We start from the raw sequence: 19,282 nt of genomic DNA, 5'->3' as shown, positions 1-19,282 counted from the left end.
CAGAGTTGCCTCTCACTCTGCTGTTGACATCTTACTGTACATCAGTTTTAAGTGTCATATTTTCTCAGTATTCTTGCACTGTTTGGGGGTGTCACAGCAAGAAATACTAGTACAGACCAAATGCTAAGACACAGCCTCTCTGAATTTTCCTTCTGTAGTTTACAGTCTCATTTAAGTGTTTAATATAATTTTAGGTAATCTTGTACTAGAGGGTGATATGAGAGTCTAATTGCATGTTGAATGTGTGTATCTGTTTCCTCCATAACATTTCTTGATGAGAACATCATTTTTCCCAGGTCTGTTCATAGAAATTCTGAAAGATACGGTTTGATCACAGCCAGGTCGTTCCACTCTGCCCAGTGCGTGTCACTGACGTCCCTGTCTGTCCCCTGCTGCTCTGACTGCTGCAGCTTTGCAGTGGCTTTTGAGAGCAGGTGGCAAGGCCTGCCGTGTTTCTTCTCTGCTCAGCCTTGCTTTGCTTATTTAGGATTTTTGTGGCTCCATGGGGATTTTAGGATTATCTTCTGTTTCTTTGGGAAAGAAGTGTCACTGGAGATTTTAGACGGATTTCATTGGATTGGTAGACCACTGTCAACAGCATGGCACTTTAAAAATTAACACTGTAAATAGTTGGTGGAACTACTTGAGTACTGTCTAAATGCAAGCGTGGGAACTTCCAAATGAAGCAAGCTCTGAGTTGATGGCTTGCAACTTAACTCAGACTTCTCCCCATTTTTGCATGAGCTAAGCAATTGTCAAGTATAGCCAAATACTCTAGACAGATTTTTTAATGTCAATAAACTCGTGATTGTCCTTAAATCTCATTTCCCTGTGGCATAAACTAGAGCATCCCATGTATTCGGTTCTTTCCTAGTTTTGAAGGAAAGAGATGCATCCCGACATCTCTGCAGTGTTGTCTGCAGGGACATTTTTCTCAGTGGGAAACTTTGATACCATCTAAGATCCCTCCCAATCTGGTAAAGTTTTAAAGCAGTGTTTCTCAGCTTCCTAATGCTTCAGCCCTTTAACACATTTCCTCATGGTGTGGTGACCCCAACCTGAACATTATTCTCTTGTTACTTCATAACTGCAATTTTGCTGCTGTTATGAATTGTAAGTGTAAGTGTCTGATATACAGGATATCTAAATATGTGGCCCTATGGGTCTCAACCCACAGGTTGAAAACCACTGTTTTAAAGGGATGTTATAGAGGAGGGTAAAAATAAGAAATTTGAGATTAAAAACAGAACAAACCCTCTAGTATACATTGAGATACTATGTCTTTATATAACATAAAGCATTAACACAATCCACTAATTTAAATATTAACCCACATAATGGCATTACGCAGCTTTGCCTCATCTCATCAGATAAGAGTTTATCTATTAGGTAATTTAAAAATCAACAGATATTATACCCTGTGCTTCACCAATACTCTTGCATAGTTTAGACACAAATGAATTTCAGAATCATAGTTTACTGAAATAATATCCATCTGCCAATGGTGTTATTCAAATTTCAGCTCTTGTGCTACACTAACTATGACTGTACTACACTAACTATGACTATGGAAATGCTGTTGGCTCGTGAGCTCAAGAATCACATAACAGTCAAGCATGGTGATCATTGGCCAATCTTGCATTTCTTTGAAATACCTGACTGAACATTGAATGCTTATTATTCAGTTCAAACATGGATGTAAAGTATGTCCACTCTATGTGGATATGGGCTTACACCCACATGACATTATGCAAATATAGAAGAGACCGAGGGGATTAGCCTATACAAGTGAAAGACAAAGAAACCAAGATGTATTAATGCTGTGAGTAGATCAGGAAAACTGTGGAGTTGCAGGCAACACTGATGCCTGCATGAAGCAAAGGAGGAACTACGTCATAAACCCTGGCATCCATTGGAATGAGGAGTCACTTCAACACAACCTGACACGAGTGTAAATGGAGACATGCAAACCGACTGTAGTGCTAACATGGCATCCTGAGAGGAGCTGTAGCTATACCACAGAGAACTGAGTGAAGGCCGGGGAGATAAAGGAAGGGGCCACGATAAAAATGCAAGACAGAATCCCAAAGGAAGAACCATCTGCTGAGACGTCACAGTAAGGAGCTCTCATTCACAGTAAGGAGCTCTGAGCAATGCCCAGGATGCTGGACGCACACATAAGAGATGAGCTGCGTAGAAAGGAATGCCAGATGCCAAGTCATCGTGCCCCTGAAACTCTTGTCTGCTGACCTCAGTTGTACACAGAGCAAATGGTCACTACGCAAACCACTCCTGATGTGCTTTTATTCAAAATCAATTCTTGTGTCTAAGGCTTCAAAAGATATCATAAATAAATATTAGTCATACTACTTTTTATTTCCCTATATGTCTTCAAACAACAATAAGAGAGTTTTTTGGGGGTTTTGTTTGTTTGTTTGTTTGGTTGGTTGGTTTGGTTTGAGACAGGGTTTTTCTGTATACCCCTTGCTGTCCTGGAACTCACTCTGTAGACCAGGCTGGCCTCGAACTCAGAAATCCACAATAAGAGAGTTTTTAATACTTGACCAATATGTTTAAGAGACAGAAAGGGTTGCTAATTTTCCCTGTTTTTTGGTTTTTTTGTTTTGTTTTTAGGATCACTGCCTGCCTTCAGCTTGCAGTCTGCTGTGGCTGTGCCCTGCCATACAGACTGGCATGTCTCACACATGCCTAAATTTTCCATTCAGTTTTTCATCTTGAAAGTATAAGTCACTAAGAAACTGTAGCTACTACTATGGTACTAAGAAGATAGCCAGTCTGTATCTGAACATGCATTATAAATTGCCCCCGATGTCGTGATGTGCCCTTTCTCCTGCCTAACCCAGATATACAAAAGAGCATGGTATACCTGGGAGTGGTAGCTGAACTAATATACCGCTGACTCTTGGGTCCATGTTCAGTTGATCAGTGATATCCAACAGTTCCTCCTGAGAAACATTCTTGGGCTTTATGATGAGCTCACTGCAGATACCTGGGGGAAACCCAAGAAGAGAAAGTTACTTGAATACCCTGTGGCTTTCATTAAGCGAGTCTTGATAAGGCAGTGGAGGGAAGGGAGGATGGGACCAAAGCCCTGAGGGCCAGCAGAAAAAAAAAATGGAAACAGGCAAGCTCGGGAGGTAGGAAGGGTGGAGACCCTCTAGAATGGACCGGAGACCTGGGAGGTGAGAGACTCTCAGGACTCAAAGGGAGGGATCTTGGATGAAAAATGCCTTACAATGGGGAGGGGAAACTTGTAGAGTCCACCTCCAGTGGAAGGACAGGAAGTGGAGGGATGGGGTTGTCATCCCACAGTCAAAAGCTCTGACCCAGAAGTGATTCTGTCTGAAGAAACTGCAGGGACAAAAATAGAGAAGAGACTGAGAAAAAGGAGGTCCAGTGACAGACCCAACTTGGGATCCAGCTCAAGGCGCGCCCAGGGCCCTGACACTTTAACAGATGCTGCAGTGTGCTTGCAGACATGGCTAGCAGAGCCTGGCATGGCTGCCCTCTGAGAGACCTAACAAGGGGCTAAAAGAGTCAGATGCAGATAATAGCACCCAACCAATGGACGGAAGCTGGGGACCCCTGTGGTTTAAGTGGGGGAAAATTGGAAGAAGCTGAGGAGGAAGGCAGCCCCATAGGAAGACCAGCAGTCCCAATTAACCTGGACTCCCAAGATCTCTCAGTCACCAACCAGGCAGCATACACCGGCTGATATGAGGCCCCTGACACATATACAGCAGACGACTGTCAGGTCTGACCTCAGTGAGAGAAGATGCACCTAACCCTCGAGAGACTTGAGGCCCCAGGGAGTGGGGAGGCCTGGCAGGGTGGGGTTGGGGGGCAGGGACATCCTCTTGGAGACTGGAGGGGTGGGGAGGAGGTGAGAGATAGGAGCAGTTGAGGGAAAAAAGGAAAAGAACAAAGGGAGTCTTTTGTAGTGAGTGCTGGTCTCCTCTACGCCTGTCCCACTGGAAGGAAGGCCCTTCTACAAAGACTGCGTTCTTATCACCAGGAGGAGGGTTTTCTCTGTGGCACATGGATTCTCTCCTGATTCCTATGCACTGTTTGGCTACTACTCCAGGTAACAGCTTGTGCTGGTTAAAGAGGCCAAGGAGACAGGAAATCAGTGAGGTTTAGGATTGAGTTAAAGAAATGTGATGTCTATACAGGCTCTTTAGATGCAAAGAGCCCTAGTGCCTCGCCCATAAAATATGAAATCACACTGAAAAAAAAAATCCCACAAGAAACCTGAAAACAGTAAGAAATTCACCTAAGCTTTAGTAATCGACTAATTGAATACCCCTAATAATAACGACCATCCATGTTATGTGAATGGTGCTTATTGGATAACCGTCACTCATAATTATGCAGCCTTATGTGATACCTTAGTCAGGGGTTCTAATCCTGCACAAAACATCATGACTGAGAAGCAAGTTGGGGAGGAAAGGGTTTATTCAGCTTACACTTCCACATTGCTGTTCATCACCAAAGGAAGTCAGGACTGGAACTCACACAGGGCAGGAACCTAGAGGCAGGAGCTGATGCAGAGGCTATAGAGGGATGCTGCTTCCTGGCTTGCTTCCCCTGGCTTGCTCAGCTTGCTTTCTTATAGAACCCAGGACTACCAGCCCGGGGATGGCACCACCCACAATGGNCTCTCCCCCCCTTGATCACTAATTGAGAAAATGCCTTGTAAGTTGACCTCATGGAGGCATTTCCTCGAGGGAGGCTCCTTTCTCTGGGATAACTCCAGCTTGTATCAAGTTGACACTCCAAACCAGCCAGTACATGTGATAACAGAAATGGTGAGTGACAATTACAGCTGACACACATACCTACCTACAGCGGAAGCAGCTTTTATCTTATTCCTGACGTAGGTGTGGCTTGCTGGGTTATCTCCCACTAAAATGATACTCAGGTGGGGCCTCCTGTTCCCGAGAGCGATCCATGATTCTACTCCTTGCTGTATCTCCTTCTGGATCTGTTGGGCCATGTCAGTTCCTGAGATGATAATGGCTTCATGTCTGTGGGAAATGAAACGCTACATATAACACTAAAAAGCCAGTAAATAACATTCAGCTGAAGAAGTCTATGGTACCAGAAGGTTCACAACAACCATGGAGCCTGCTAAGACGGCTGAGCAGTTAAGAGAGCCCCTTACTCTTGCAGAGGGAGGGTCAGGCTCAGTGCCCAGCACAGATGGTGGCTCACAACTGTAAGTCCTGTGCAGAGAAGCACTCGCCCTCTTGTAGCCTCTGCAGGCACACACACACACACACACACACACACACACACACACACACACGTTACACAGCCATGCATGTAGTAGGCAAAGACACATAAAATAAGAATGAATATTCAAAACTACTGTGAGCATCTAAAATTTGACTTTTGTAACTACACCTGATGTTCATTTTCAGGTTCATAAAGTACTATTAATGAGCTTTGAGAAGGATTGTAATTCTTTTGTACTTCTGTCTTTCACTCCGTTCCCTCTAAACTAAATGTGTTCACGTCACACCAAATTTATGCTGATTTTCCAAACAGCACTGCTCTGAGGTTAGGAGGGTGATTTGAGAGGGAATCGGTGTGGGGGTCTCTGCAAACGCCCTGGCCGACAGAGTCAGGGTCCACATGAAGTAAGAAGGAAGTCTTGTTCGGCATGACTCTGTAGCTGGTGTTGCTTCAAACTTTGAAAGCCTGGAACTGGGTAGTTTATTTTAGGCATGCATAATAAGTGCAGGTCAATTTTGTAGAATAGTGCTTCCTTGTGATAATTAACTCAATCCCATGTATACAGCAAACCTTAAGATGTGATTATACTGAAACTCTTTTCAAAATACATGTGACCTCTTCCATAAAGACGGGCTTCATAGATTGACACTGTAAGGCTCTTGTTGGGAATTGGTTCTAATGCTTTGTCTTGATTCGGGCCCCAGACTGGGAATCTGCATGTCCAGGTGGCCTATTGTGCAGAGGTCACCGGGCTATTAACCACGTCCATTCCCAGCCTTCTGGTAAGACAGCAGGTCATACATCTCTTCCTTTGAATGAACAACCCCGTTTGTCTATCATTTCTGGTTTCCCAAATGCTACTCTGTGAGCACACGGATCTCTTGCCCTCTACCGATCAGGCCACAGGGCAGAGCCCTTGTAAATGCCCTTAGTGCCCTTACAAGGACCTCCAGAGGCTCCATTCACCTTCCCTTGCATTGGCACCCAGCAGAAAGAGTGGTTCATGGTGACACAATGGGGAGAGAGGACAGTGCCCTTGCAGGTTTGTGCTTAGCTTCATGTATTCTAGGCATCAGTGCTATATCTGCAAGGTCTCTCTGCACCCTGGTTAGTGCTTCCTTGGCCATGTACAAAAATTCCATATAATCTCACTTGTCAGGATTATTCCCAGTGTCACTGGAGCTCTTCTGGAACATTCTTGGCCTATCTCTGTATCTTTTGTTTTTAAGGACTTTTTAATATTTCTTTTTGAAAATTTCCTACATGAGTATTGTATCATGTCCACTCCACTCCTTCCCCACTCCAACTCCTCTCATGCTCCCCCACTCCCTCTCAAATTCATAACTTCTCTTTAATTATCATTGTTTCACACACATACACACACACACACACACATATATATATATATATATATATATATATATATATATATATATATATATATACACACACACATATACAACCTACTGAGTATATTCAGTGTTGTGTGTTTAGGACTGACCACTTGTGGCTGGGTCACCAGCAAGGGGATCATCCCTAGAGAAGACTGATTTTCCTTCACTTAGGAGTTATCAATTGCCTTCATCTAGGATTGATGCAATTCTCCCAGCCACACTGGCATGTCAACTGTTATTGTCATTGTGCAGTCTTATTTAGGTGGTGTGTATTATCACACAAACAGTGAATGCAACCAAGAATCATGGTGAATGGAGTGTTGAAAAGGGACATAGTATGACACAGATTCTGTGAAGGGGGACATTGTACAAACAGGAGGGCTCTTAACTGGGGGAAGAGATGAAGGAGAGGGAAGGAGAGGAGAAAGAGAGGGAGTGGGACAAAGAACCTTAAGGATACATATTTTCAGTTTAATTAAAAACATACTATATAAAACTGGATAGATAGATAGATAGATAGATAGATAGATAGATAGATAGATAGATAGATAGATAGATAGATAGATGTAAATAATTTAAATGAAGTTACACCACTTAGGGCTATAAGCCCTTCCACTCAAAGCCACACACTCTCCAACAAAAAACCTTAGTATCAGGCATGCAAAGCCTCCCTTCAATAATAACACAGGCTGTTTCTGTTGTCCATTGTTGTCTGTTAGAACTTGAAGATAAGATTCTGTTGTTCACTTTGGCTCAGGACTTGGAGGAACTGAGCTAGAATGATCTCGGAGACTCTTAAATTTCATATGTGTTTCTCTCCAGTAGTTTAAAGGTTAACTCATTTTTCTTCTGGATGAGAAATGTGGACCTAGTTTTATTCTTCTACGTGTGAAAGTCTAGTTTTTCCACTACGCTTCATTGAGGAGGTTGACTCTTCTAGAGTGTTTTTGATGCTAGTACCTGCAAGGGTTTATTTCTTCTGTTTGATTTTGCTGGGCTATGTATCAGTGTTTATGCCTGTGCTGCGTGGTTTGTAGTTATTACAGCTCTGTAATATAATTTGAGGTGAGGTACTGTGAGACCTCCAGCTCTGCTCTTTTGCATAAGAATTGCTTTTGCTATTCATGGTCTTGTGCTTCCATATGGACTTTACAGTAGTTTAATAGTTCAATGAAGAGTGACATTAAGCTATTGAAGAGCAGATTGTTTGGGGTTAATATAATTGTTTTCACAAGATTAATTCTGCTAACATATGAGTCTGGGAGAGTTTGCCATCTTTGAATGTCTTCAAATTCCTTCCTCAGTGTTTCAACTTTTCATTTGGGGGTCCTACACTTCAAGATTTTCTTAAAAGTTTATTTTGAAAGTTATTCTAAAAAAAAAACTTACAAATTTGATTTTTCTGATTTCTGGTTTTGGTAAGTTGACTACTGGTATGTAGAAAAGCTTATGATTTTTCAACATTGATTTTGTACTCTATTAGTTTGCTGAAAGTATATACCGGTTTTACTAGTTTCTAGTGGAAGTTTTAGGGTCTTTTAAGTATACATCGATATCTCCAAACAGAGATAGTTTGATGTCTTCCTTGCCTGTTTCTATCCCTCTGTCTCTTTGTATTATTGCCCTAGCTAGGATTCAGAACACTATGTTGAGTGAAAGTTGAAAGAGTAGACACTAGTGTTATTCTATATTTTATAAGATTAGAGATTTCTTCCATACTCAGTGCATTACCTAAGGCTTTAAAATGTGTAGTCTTTGCTATGTTAAGGTAGGTTCTTTCTATTTCATTCATAGCTTTATCATGGAGGAAAATTAAAATGGATTTTCCTGCATTAATTAAAAGGTACATATGCATTCCCTTCTTAAGGATATGAATACAGTCTTACAGACAAGATTATGCATTCAAACAAACTTGCTCCCCTGGAATGAAACCAGTTTGGTCTTGATGTAATTTTAATGCGTTCTTGAATTCATTTTATCTGAAATATTTTTGAGAAATTTTGTCTTTGTGCACCAGGGAAACTGATCTAGAATTTCCTTCTCCATGTTGCTGTTTCTGTGAGCAAGTTTGGCTTTGGAGATGAATTTGGCTGTGTTCTGTCTCTTTCTTGTTATGTAACAGTTCAAGAAAACATTGGCACTAGCTCTCCCTTAATGGTGTGGAAGAATTCTGCAGTGGATCCACCTGATCCTGGGCTTTTGCTGGGAGAATTTTTATTACTGCTTCAATCTCACTGGTTCTTATGGTACTGTTCAATATGTTTGCTGCTCCTTGATTTAACTTTGGTGGGTCACAGGTGTCTAGGAATCCACACATTTCCTCTGCATTATCCAGTTGTTTGGAATATGACATAACTCTCGAGATGCCTTTATGTCTACAGTCTTCTCCCTCTTTTATCTCCTTGTTATTAATTTCGATCTTCCTTCTTACTTCCCTTTTGTTAGTTTGGCTAAGGGTTTTTCAGCAGATCTGGTCTTTCATTTATTTAGTTCCCAATGCATCAGTGTTTCTTGATATTTACTGCTCTTTGAGTTTGGATTGTTGTTTTTCTAAGCTCTTGAAGTGCATCATTGGATTATTGACTTGAGTTCATCTTGATGTTTTATTCCAAACATTTATAGTTACGAATTTCTCCTAAGAATGGCTTTAGGTGTATCCTAAGGATTCTGGTAAGCTGTTCATTCTATTGACTATAAATGTATTGGTTTGCTGCCAGGCACCAATTCCATCAATTGATCCTCAGACCTATTTATAGTATTACATTTCAGTTTTGGTGACTACACATTAGTGTTATATCTCAAGATAAGGTAGTCTCCCATTTTTGCTGTTTTGGCTATTAAAGGTCTTTCATAGACTTCAGGAATTTCTCCTTCCAGGATAACTGCCTTTAGTATTTTGGCAGAACTTGCATTGACTCTAGATAATTGCAGACAGTATTGGCATTTTAATATTTTTCAGAGCATGGATGTAAATTTAGAATTTTTAACAGGAATTATGTTGGCTCTGTAGATAACTGCACATAGTGTTGTTATTTGAATATTATTTGCTAGTCCATGAACATGAGATATTTTCCATGTAGTTTTTCCTCAAACTCTTTCATCAGTATTTTGAGTTTTCAGTGTGCAGACCATCTGCCTCTTTGTTAAGCTTAACCTTAATTATGTTAAATCTCATGCTGTTATGAATGAAGATACTTTCGCTGGATGCATGCATATGCACAAAGGTATTTCCAGTTGCGGAAGGTTGTTTAACTTGATTCTGAGAAGGGAGAACTGAAAAGACCTACTCTGCCATCTTGTTGGTGCCAGCATCCTTTGTTCATTCAAAACACTAGTTTTCCATCAGTGAATCTAAGTAGACGGTACTGCCACGATGGAGCCCATACCCTCACTCATTTTATAGCTGTTTTTGAAAAAAAAAAATCTAAATCTTAAAATGAAATCCAACTATCTTTGCCTCTGGACTTTGCACTTTTCCTTTCTTACATGACAAAACAGTTATTCAGACAGACTGGCTAAGAGTTGTCAGATTTTAAAACCTCAGTATTTTGTTGAAAATCTATACTTGGCTCCTCAAAGCCACAGTTAAGAACCATTGACATGGGTCGCCATCCCTCCCAAAATAGGATTAATCCCCTTGTATAAATGAGAGATCTGCTCTCAACTTGAAGAAACTTATCATGGCTAAATGTGCTCAAAATTCTACATTGAATACACAGAACATTCATAACAATGTTCAAATTAATTATAATAATCTTGCAACTGAAATATAAAGCCATAACAAAGTTAATACTATACATATTAACATAGTGACTGTAATTAAAATTTAAAACTAGTGATGAAATTTATATCTAATGTCATAGAATAATCACTCTCTGATGCCTACAATCAGATTTCAGAAATGGTAAGGATTTGAAAATATTTTATAAATCAGTTTATCATATCTACAGGTGGTTACATTTTATTTGAAATCTGATAAACATTGACAGTCAATATAATCAAAAGTGGGTCAAAAAAGAGGAGACACATTCAGCCCTGCAAGTTTGTAGGCAAATTGCAGTCAATGAAAGAAAAGCTTACAGAAAGCTTTTCCTTCATAAACCAAAGAGCTGAACTAAGTAAATGATAATTCAGTGTGCACGTATGGCGCATTAATCTCCTCCTTCCACTAGATATATCTACATAGATATCTATATCTATATCTATATCTGTATAGATACAGATATAGATATAGATATAGTGGAAGGAAGAGATATATATAAAAACTCCTCAATTTAAGTACATGTTGCTGCATTTGGAAGGGCTTTCCTTGTGCATCTAAGATGCCATAGAGAAGCGCCTTATTCCACTGTGACTGCTGTCCCTTCAATAGACACAAAGGGTATTTTATGAGACACTGAGGGGAGAGAGCGGAGTGATGACCGAAGGAACCACTGGAGTCGTGCCAACACAACCTAAAGAAACCAAGGACTGTGGCAAACCCCAGCGACTGGGGGAGGAAGCATGGTGCCACCATAACACTATCAGACTTCTGGCTTCTTGGAGGGTTAAGAATAGATTCCTATAGTTTTCCCTGTTTGCAGCCACCTCAGTAAATGTGAACGCCTATGCAGCAGCCCATCCCCCACCAGATTCTAGAATCAGTCTCAAACCTTTATATATATGTATGTATGTGTATATATATAATATATATATATAATATATAATATATATATATATATAAAACAAACTCTGCCACAGCACAGCTCGCAACTGAGGCTGCTTCCTAATGAACACACAGACAGCTTGAGTGCTCTGAACAAGGATGGCTTCCATCTGAAGGGGATGATGAAAGACAGTGCAGGATTACATCACACTGTAGAATGGCGTGCTGTTTGCAGCAAGCTTACCTCTGGGATTTTTCATTGAATGTTTTCAGGTAACTCAAGTTATGTGAAGTAAAACTATGGAGGAACACAGACTACTATAACCCCAGTGTAAATGCTCCAACTTATGTAAAAAAAATATTAAATGAGTGAGCTTTAATATTTTCATGTACATTACATTATACCTTGAAACATATAAAAATACAGCTGAAAAACCAATTTGACTACATCTAAATGACAAAGCTGCTCTAAAATCGAGCAATTATTGTGATGGATGACTTTATCTTTTTTTGTTTCCTTTTCCCCCTTTTATTAATCACAGATTCTCTTCTCATACAATATAATCTGGATAAAGACCCCCTCCCTTCACTACCCCAGCTCCTCTTTCATGATGACGTTATCTCACAGACTGTGCAGCAAGGACACTCCAAAAGGAGACAGACATCACCTGTGAATTTATGCAAACAAAAGTATCTTTATATTTCATTACAAAATAAAGATTGAAACTGTTTGATGTAGGTTTGTCCTAAGTTTAGCTGTACTTTAATATCTGTAGGTGAAATAAATTATAAACTAAAATTATTTCTATTTGGCAAAAGGAAACATGCAAAGTTAAAACTTACAAAATATTGCAAGAATTTTTAATTAAGTATAGGCTTAACTTTTTACAAAATATCTAAGTATCAGTATTAAAGAAGGAATAATTATGAAAGTGATTCCAATTTGTCATAAATACTAAGAGTAATTATTCAGTCTTACTAAAAGTTAAAATTCCAAAAGTTTGTATGAAAAATTTGCTTTACCATGTAAGTATACAAACTTTCTTAAAATATTACTGGAAATGTTCTGAGAACACTATTTCATAGGTTCCACAATAAGTTTCTAAGACAAAAAAAATATTCTAAGTGAATAATTTTTCATAATTTTAAAATCCTTTTAATTTCTCAGAATTTTTTTGTGGTCACTGGTTCACATCAAAAGTACACCTAACTTGACCCCTTAGATGTGGCCCTCACAGCACAGCTATGATTGCTTGCTTGGATGCTATTTCCTGACATTATGGAAATATCTTGATCAGCTCCCAAAGGAAGGAAGGAAGGAAGGAAGGAAGGAAGGAAGGAAGGAAGGAAGGAAGAAGGAAGGAAGGAAGAAGGAAGGAAGGAAGAAGGAAGAAGGAAGAAGGAAGAAGGAAGAAGGAAGAAGGAAGAAGGAAGAAGGAAGAAGGAAGAAGGAAGAAGGAAGAAGGAAGGCATTTTCCCACGGCCTCTCTTCTCTGCTGCTGAGATAGCTGCTGAACGTGACTTTATCAGTAAGCAATAAATCACCACAGAAGGCAAAGGGTGTGTAAGAGCGAGCCTATGCAGTAAAAGTTACTCAGTGGAAACCAGAACAGTTGGGTGTTAGCCTGGGCCACAGGCAAACTACTCCATTGCTTCCAAAAGACCAGGGTTACCTCGCACATACAGGAGAAGGCTCTCTGCTGATCTTACACAGTAAGGCTAGGAGTTGCCTGGCTAGTTTACAGAATGGTTCTACTTTCTAGTTCTCTTAAATAATGGAGACACATTTGCATAACCTGAAGCAATATGAGAAGAGAGCCATCCATACTTAGCCATGTTTCTAGGAGCTTATTTGTCTTACTTATAAACATGCAACTTTCTTAGACTATGGTTACTATAATCAAAGACAATACATAGAGTATAATAAGCCTGAGCAGACAAAAAAGAAAGACAACTTTTTGTATACCAATATATTCCTCCATAAATACCATAGCCTAGACCAATGCAGAAATTAACTTGGACACTTGACAAGTCCTTCAAACCCCTGTTTAATTATAACTTTAATTACAGCATCAATGCTTTAGGATCTATAAAGATGAAAAGATCTCATATCATCATAAACCGTTCTAAGGTCTCCACGAGTTCAGCTTCATCACTGTGTGTCTTGAGGTACAACACAGGTATTTGACGTTTGTGTTAAAAATATCCATAAGAACTAATAATGATAATAACAATTATCCCAAGCCTTTTCTGGCATATTTTTAAAATAAGTGAACACTAATGAAAGTTAAGTTTGAGACCGTGTTATGAGCATTTTATTTCCCACCTTAAGTACTTTACTCAAACTTTGAAGCAATTTTTAGGAAAAATCATGTATTTGTGAATAAACAAAGCAATAAAGCAAAGCATGGTCTGTTGTGTATGATTCATTCCAATGTCAAGTTTAGAGCTTGCCAAATTAGAACCCTTAAATAAAACCAAAGAATTAGTAATATACTAATATACTTTTAAATATACTTTTATAATATATAATATATAAACACTTTTATATATATATTATATATTATAAATATATAATAAATAAATATATAATAAATATATATATACTTTTATAATATATAAAAGTATAATAATATACTAATATACTTTTTAAATATACTTTTATATATCAACCAAAGACCACATGATCATTTCTATTCTTCTCCAGAAAAAAATTTGGTACCACAAGAAGCCTTGGTTCACCTGCAGAAGTCCCTGGACACATTCTCAGAAGAATGGTTTCGGATGTGAATGCACAGAGTTACAAGGGAAACCAGTTTTATCAAGATAGCCTAGGGTAGGGGTAAATCTTATAGTAAGTACCGTATTATTAAAGTGCTGAAAATAGATGATGTTTTGGGATATCTTAATCAACTGTGATGTTAGAATATATCTGTGTACTAGTGACCTCACACGCACTGACTGACGATAATACTAATGTGATTTGTTGCCAGTATTCACAAGGGAAAAAAACCACTGGGTCGATCAGATGTTAGTGACCTCCCTTCAAGGTTCATGGATTCCCTCAACTCTATCTGTGGGACCTACGTTAAAATATGCGACCTTATGGGAATCCGAGGGAATACTAATGAACCTGGTTGTATTTAGAGTTTAAGAAAGAATATTTTGGTCAGGCATAGTGATACATGCCTTTAATCTGAATATTCAGGATGCAGAGACAGTCAGCTCTCTGGGAGTGTAGGCCAGCCTAGATGGATAGTTTCATGCTAGCCAGCGTTATATTGACTCCTGTTTCATAGAAATAAGTATAATTTGTAAGCCAAGGGTGTATCTCTCTGGTTATTGAACTTGCTCAGCACTTTTATAGCCTTGGGTTCAATCCCCATGGCCACACACAAACAAGTATCACTTTAGAAAAAGAATAGACAGATATATGAATGAATGAATGAATGAATGAATGTGTGTGTGTGTGTGTGTGTGTGTGTGTGTGTGTGTGTGTGTGTGATAGAGTATCAGAGACAACACAAATGGGACCTTAAAGAGAATGAAGAATGGGCTTCCTTTAAGACCTGGAAAGGAACTGCATTAACAGAAATAAAGGAGAGAAAGAGAGAGAGAGAGAGAGAGAGAGAGAGAGAGAGAGAGAGAGAGAGAGAGAGAGAGATCCTCTGGACAGGATGGTGAGAGGGAGACTTACAAGAAGCCTCAGGGAACCCCCTGAAAGAAAAGGTAATATCCAGCTCACATCCTTTCAGGGGTGGTGGAAGTCCCACAACACATGGGGTAGCTTACTTGACAGGGAGTATGGGGAAACCAGGCTCTGGGCAGGACCACACATTGGGAACTAACAAATCACAGAACAGCAAGACTTCCTAAGTGTCCCACGGGGTTGCAGGAGGTGTGGCCTGGTTTCCTCAGGCTGTAGGACCTGGCCTCTACCATGACCTGTGTTTTACAGGGCAGGGCCATGGTCCAGCACTGTTGTTACTCTGAGACTTTGATCTTGAGGATGTTACATTAGTACACCACCTCTGGACAGCCGAGACACACTTGAAAGGATAAAATTTAAATAGGATGCACCACGTGGACAAATGGTTGTTTCCAAGTGTAAAGCAACAGAGCTGCTTAGAAAATAAAGCTGAAGCTGGATAACAGTCCAACAGGAAACAGATCACATGATCACCATTGCCAACCAAACAGTACAATTTGGAGAAAATGCACTGGTAGCCTTTATGACTAGTTCTCTCTTCACTGAAACTAATTTATAAAAAAAAAAAAATCGACTTTGGGGGCTAGAGAGATGGCTCAGTTAGATGGCACTAACTGCTCTTCCAGAGGTCCTGAGTTCAACTCCCAGCAACCACATGGTGGTTCATAACCATCTGTAATGGGATCTGATGCCCTTTACTGGTGTGTCTAAATATATATATATAGTAATATATATATATATTTAATATGTATATATATATAGTAATCTTTTTTTTAAATCAGCTTTTGTGATAGTCCTAATTGGAGTCTAGTTTCCAAGCTTCAGAGAGGATTACAGGTCTTCAAAGCAAACAGTAACCCTGCAGAAAAGGCAGTCCTGAGTAAGTCCGAGAAGACGCTAGCAGTGTTACTATGAAAACCCATCCTTTAAAGATTATTAGACCACCCACTCTAACATATTTTAATATCATAAACTAGAATCCTTTGCTGACTCCAAAAAATAAAGGCTTTTTAAAAAATGCTAGGTCGGCAGCAAATATTCTAAAGCTATTGGCAGTGAAACAGAAAGGCAAAACTGTGGAAAAGCTGTAGGCTGGCATCCCAAATGTCACAGTGGCTAAAAGGCATCTGTGGGGAGAGCAAAAAGAGAATGTACTAAATCCATGGCTTCAGAAAGCCCTGGCAGCAATGTGAGCATGGAACACATACACGGTAACCCACGGAGCTACAGGAATGATGGAAACAAGCCATGCATAACTACCCCTATTGTGGGGTAGCTCTCTCTCTCTCTCTCTCTCTCTCTCTCTCTCTCTCTCTCTCTCTCTCTCTCTCCTTGAGCCCAGTACTAGCTAATGTGCAAAATCTGTAACATTCCTACCCCACAGGGCTAGGCATCTGCTAAGTTCCTCCTAGTGAAAAGCACACACCCAAACAAGCACACACCCAAACTTACGCAGTGTTTTAAACCAAAGCCATCCTGACTAGTAAAATCCCCTCACAGTAGCACAAAGAGGGACTAACTTACACTCCAAGAATGTTTTTTTTTTTTTTAACATTTCTGACCATGTAAGAAGTTCTTTTCACAACAAGAGAAGCTCCAAAAAATAGAAAGACATATATGTATTTACATTAATTTCCCTCGATTATTAAGCTGCAGTCTTCATGCATAAATAGGATAGCTAACAAAGAATTTTGAAGGGGAAAGTTATTGCAAAATGAATGGTAAATAATATTATGAGATCTTATAGCTCCCAAATTGTATCAAATATTATTTCTTGAAATTTAACATACTAAGTTAACCTTCCTTGTAAAGAATACTTAGTGTGTTCCATTTGTATAGGTGTCTACTTAGATAAGAAATACAAAAATGTCAATAATCTTTTAAGACTATAAGGGCTCTAAAATGTGACAAATTGGTTAGTTTAAAATAGTTAATGTCGCTGGGGAAAGAGTTTATGTAATCAAGGATAATTTCCAATAAAAAAAAAATTCTATGATTCAAATGTCATGACAACAGGAGTGATGTTAAGTGTGACAATGAGGGACCAAGCAAATGAGGTGTCACTTAAAAAGATGACTGAGTGGGGAGGCAGACAGTGGCGACCTCTGGAAGATGGAGTCTCTTCTCTCTGCTGGTCCTAGAAGAGAAAAGAGACACCAATAAACATCAACACTGTCCAAATTCCTCCCCACCCGAGATACACCAGTCTCAGTCTGCCGGTGTTTCTCATCTTTATGGCCAGCCTTGCTTCAGGTATGGTGGTCAGGGCCAAAAGAAAGGTCAAAAAAATACCACCATATCCGAATTTGGTTAGTGCCATCTAAAAAACAAAACCGCTACAAATGGCATTTCTTTTCTTATGTAATACAATATTAATTACAATTAATATTGTAATTACAATAATCTGCATCAAACAGCGGGCGGGCACAAAGTAATGTCTTTTATCCTCACGGTTTGAAAAAATAGTCTTCCAAAACAGACTGCACCTTTAATTCTAAGGTATCAGAGTTCAAACCCAAGGCCTGCCACCAGACCAAAATACAAATTACAAGATGGAAAGTCTCTATGAGTGAAAGGATATCTATGTGTTTGTGGGTGTGGAGCATGTGGCTACGACCAAACACTGGGGTTGTAAGTGTTGTTTCAGTAGAAATTAGGCAAGGAGCAAATGGGGAGATGGAGACATCGAACTGATGAAGGGACATTAATCAACGTGGACACTAACAAAAAGATTACCATTACTCTAGAGGGAATTGCTAAAAACTTGAAATTCCAAGGATAATGATTGAAATAGAATACTATTCGTAGATAATCCCTTCAAGTCTGGATTGCAAACAGAACCCTTCCAAATCTGTTCTTCCAAGGGCGCAGAGCACTCTGGCAATGTCGAGCGAAACAGCAAATATCAACATCAACGCTGCTACTACAGCCCCCAACAGTGTACAGCACTAGAATTCAGAAGCACTACCATTTACCGCACATCCTCTTCTATAGACCTAGTCACTACAAACCATCTCCGAAGTTAAGACTACAGAAAGTACTTTAAATTTCAGTGACTCGAGACTAAGATCCAAACACGTACGATGGGGAGTTGATTTAAGTCACATAGCATCTATGGGCACAGCCTTACTGCCTACTTTCCTTGAGGACACAAAGTGACTATAAACGGCCAAGCGAGGTTCTCCAGCCACTTAAGAAAGCAGGGAAGGTACCTTACTGGAAACCCTGAAAGTTTACAAACGAGTTTTCCTGAACTCGAAGGCCCTGGGCAAGACACTAGGAATTGCTCTTGTTCCATAGGTTGGATTCTCCAGCAGACAAGGGACGATGCGGCAGCGTGGCCTGTTCCTGGGCACCACGGTGTCTTTTCATTGTCCCGGGCAGCAACCAACTCGCAAGGCTGCCAAGCGCCCTACAAGCGGAGAGGCCAGCATGGACTGCAGTTTAATGAAACCGAAAGACATTCCGAGGTGGGAAAGACTTCAGCAAGCCGGTGACAAAGGGATAAAGAAACAGAAACGCTGGACTACACGTCTCCACGGCGCCTACTCCTGCTCGCACAAGAACAGCCTGAACAAAGCCGGGGTCCGAGCGAGCTGCCCACGCCCGCGACCCATTGCCTGAGCGCCGCGCACCGCGGCCACCCCGGGCCTCCGCAGGCCCCGCCGCCGCCCCGCGCGCGGCCCCTGCCCGCAGCTCCTACCTCCGGCCGCTGCTCCCGAAGCCGCGCCACGCGCGCTCGGCGACGCCCGGGGTTAGCACAGGCCCTCGGCCCAGGCGGCACCGGAGCAGCGAGAAGCCGCGGGCCCGCGTCGCCATGCCTCGCCGTCCGCCTCCAGGGGTCCCGCGGTCAGCTCTGTGGCGCGCCCGGGGCCCTCGGCAGGGTTCCGGGGCGCGGGGCGGGGCGGAGCCCCCGAGGAGGAGGCAGAAGCGCCGCTGGTGGCCACGGGGTGGCGGGCGACTTGGCTCCGACCGGCGCGCTGTCGCCACGGGAGCGCAGGGAAGGCCTTGGCCGTTCCTGCAGGCAGCACGCCCCCGTGTGCCCCAGGCCCAGCTCCGGTCCCTGGTCTCGTTTCCATGGTGACGGGGAATCGCGCTTGGAGCAGTAAAGTTGTTTCTGGTCTTTGCTTTTCATTCCCTGTGTGACCTTAAGATGCATTGAGAAAGAAACTCAAGGAGAGGAAGAAACAAAGATGGCCTTGGGATTTCTATAAGTATTCAGCATCCTTGACACTTCGAGAAGATCCTGGAGTTCGTGGACCCTTGAAGCAGAGG

General features: G+C 41.0%; 1 protein-coding gene across 2 annotated transcripts in view; it reads right to left on the bottom strand.

Annotated features, from left to right (window-relative positions):
• Nucleotides 1-18,858, bottom strand: part of Mthfd2l (methylenetetrahydrofolate dehydrogenase (NADP+ dependent) 2 like) — an 82,006-nt gene extending 63,148 nt beyond the window's left edge. For both annotated transcript variants that reach the window (XM_029544931.1, XM_029544932.1), the window contains exons 1-3: nt 18,711-18,858; nt 4,864-5,048; nt 2,888-3,010 (exon numbers count right to left, since the gene is read on the bottom strand). In XM_029544931.1, the coding sequence (XP_029400791.1) occupies nt 2,888-3,010; nt 4,864-5,048; nt 18,711-18,826 (424 nt within the window). In that variant the 5' untranslated portion in view covers nt 18,827-18,858. The remainder of the gene's footprint in view (nt 1-2,887; nt 3,011-4,863; nt 5,049-18,710) is intronic.
• Between the last annotated feature and the right edge of the window lie 424 nt (nt 18,859-19,282).

The sequence above is a fragment of the Mus pahari genome, chromosome 13 (assembly GCF_900095145.1).
Source record: "Mus pahari chromosome 13, PAHARI_EIJ_v1.1, whole genome shotgun sequence".
Taxonomy (NCBI): domain Eukaryota; kingdom Metazoa; phylum Chordata; class Mammalia; order Rodentia; family Muridae; genus Mus; species Mus pahari.
Note: the sequence above shows the minus strand (reverse complement) of the source record. Positions and strands in the feature narration are given on the sequence as shown.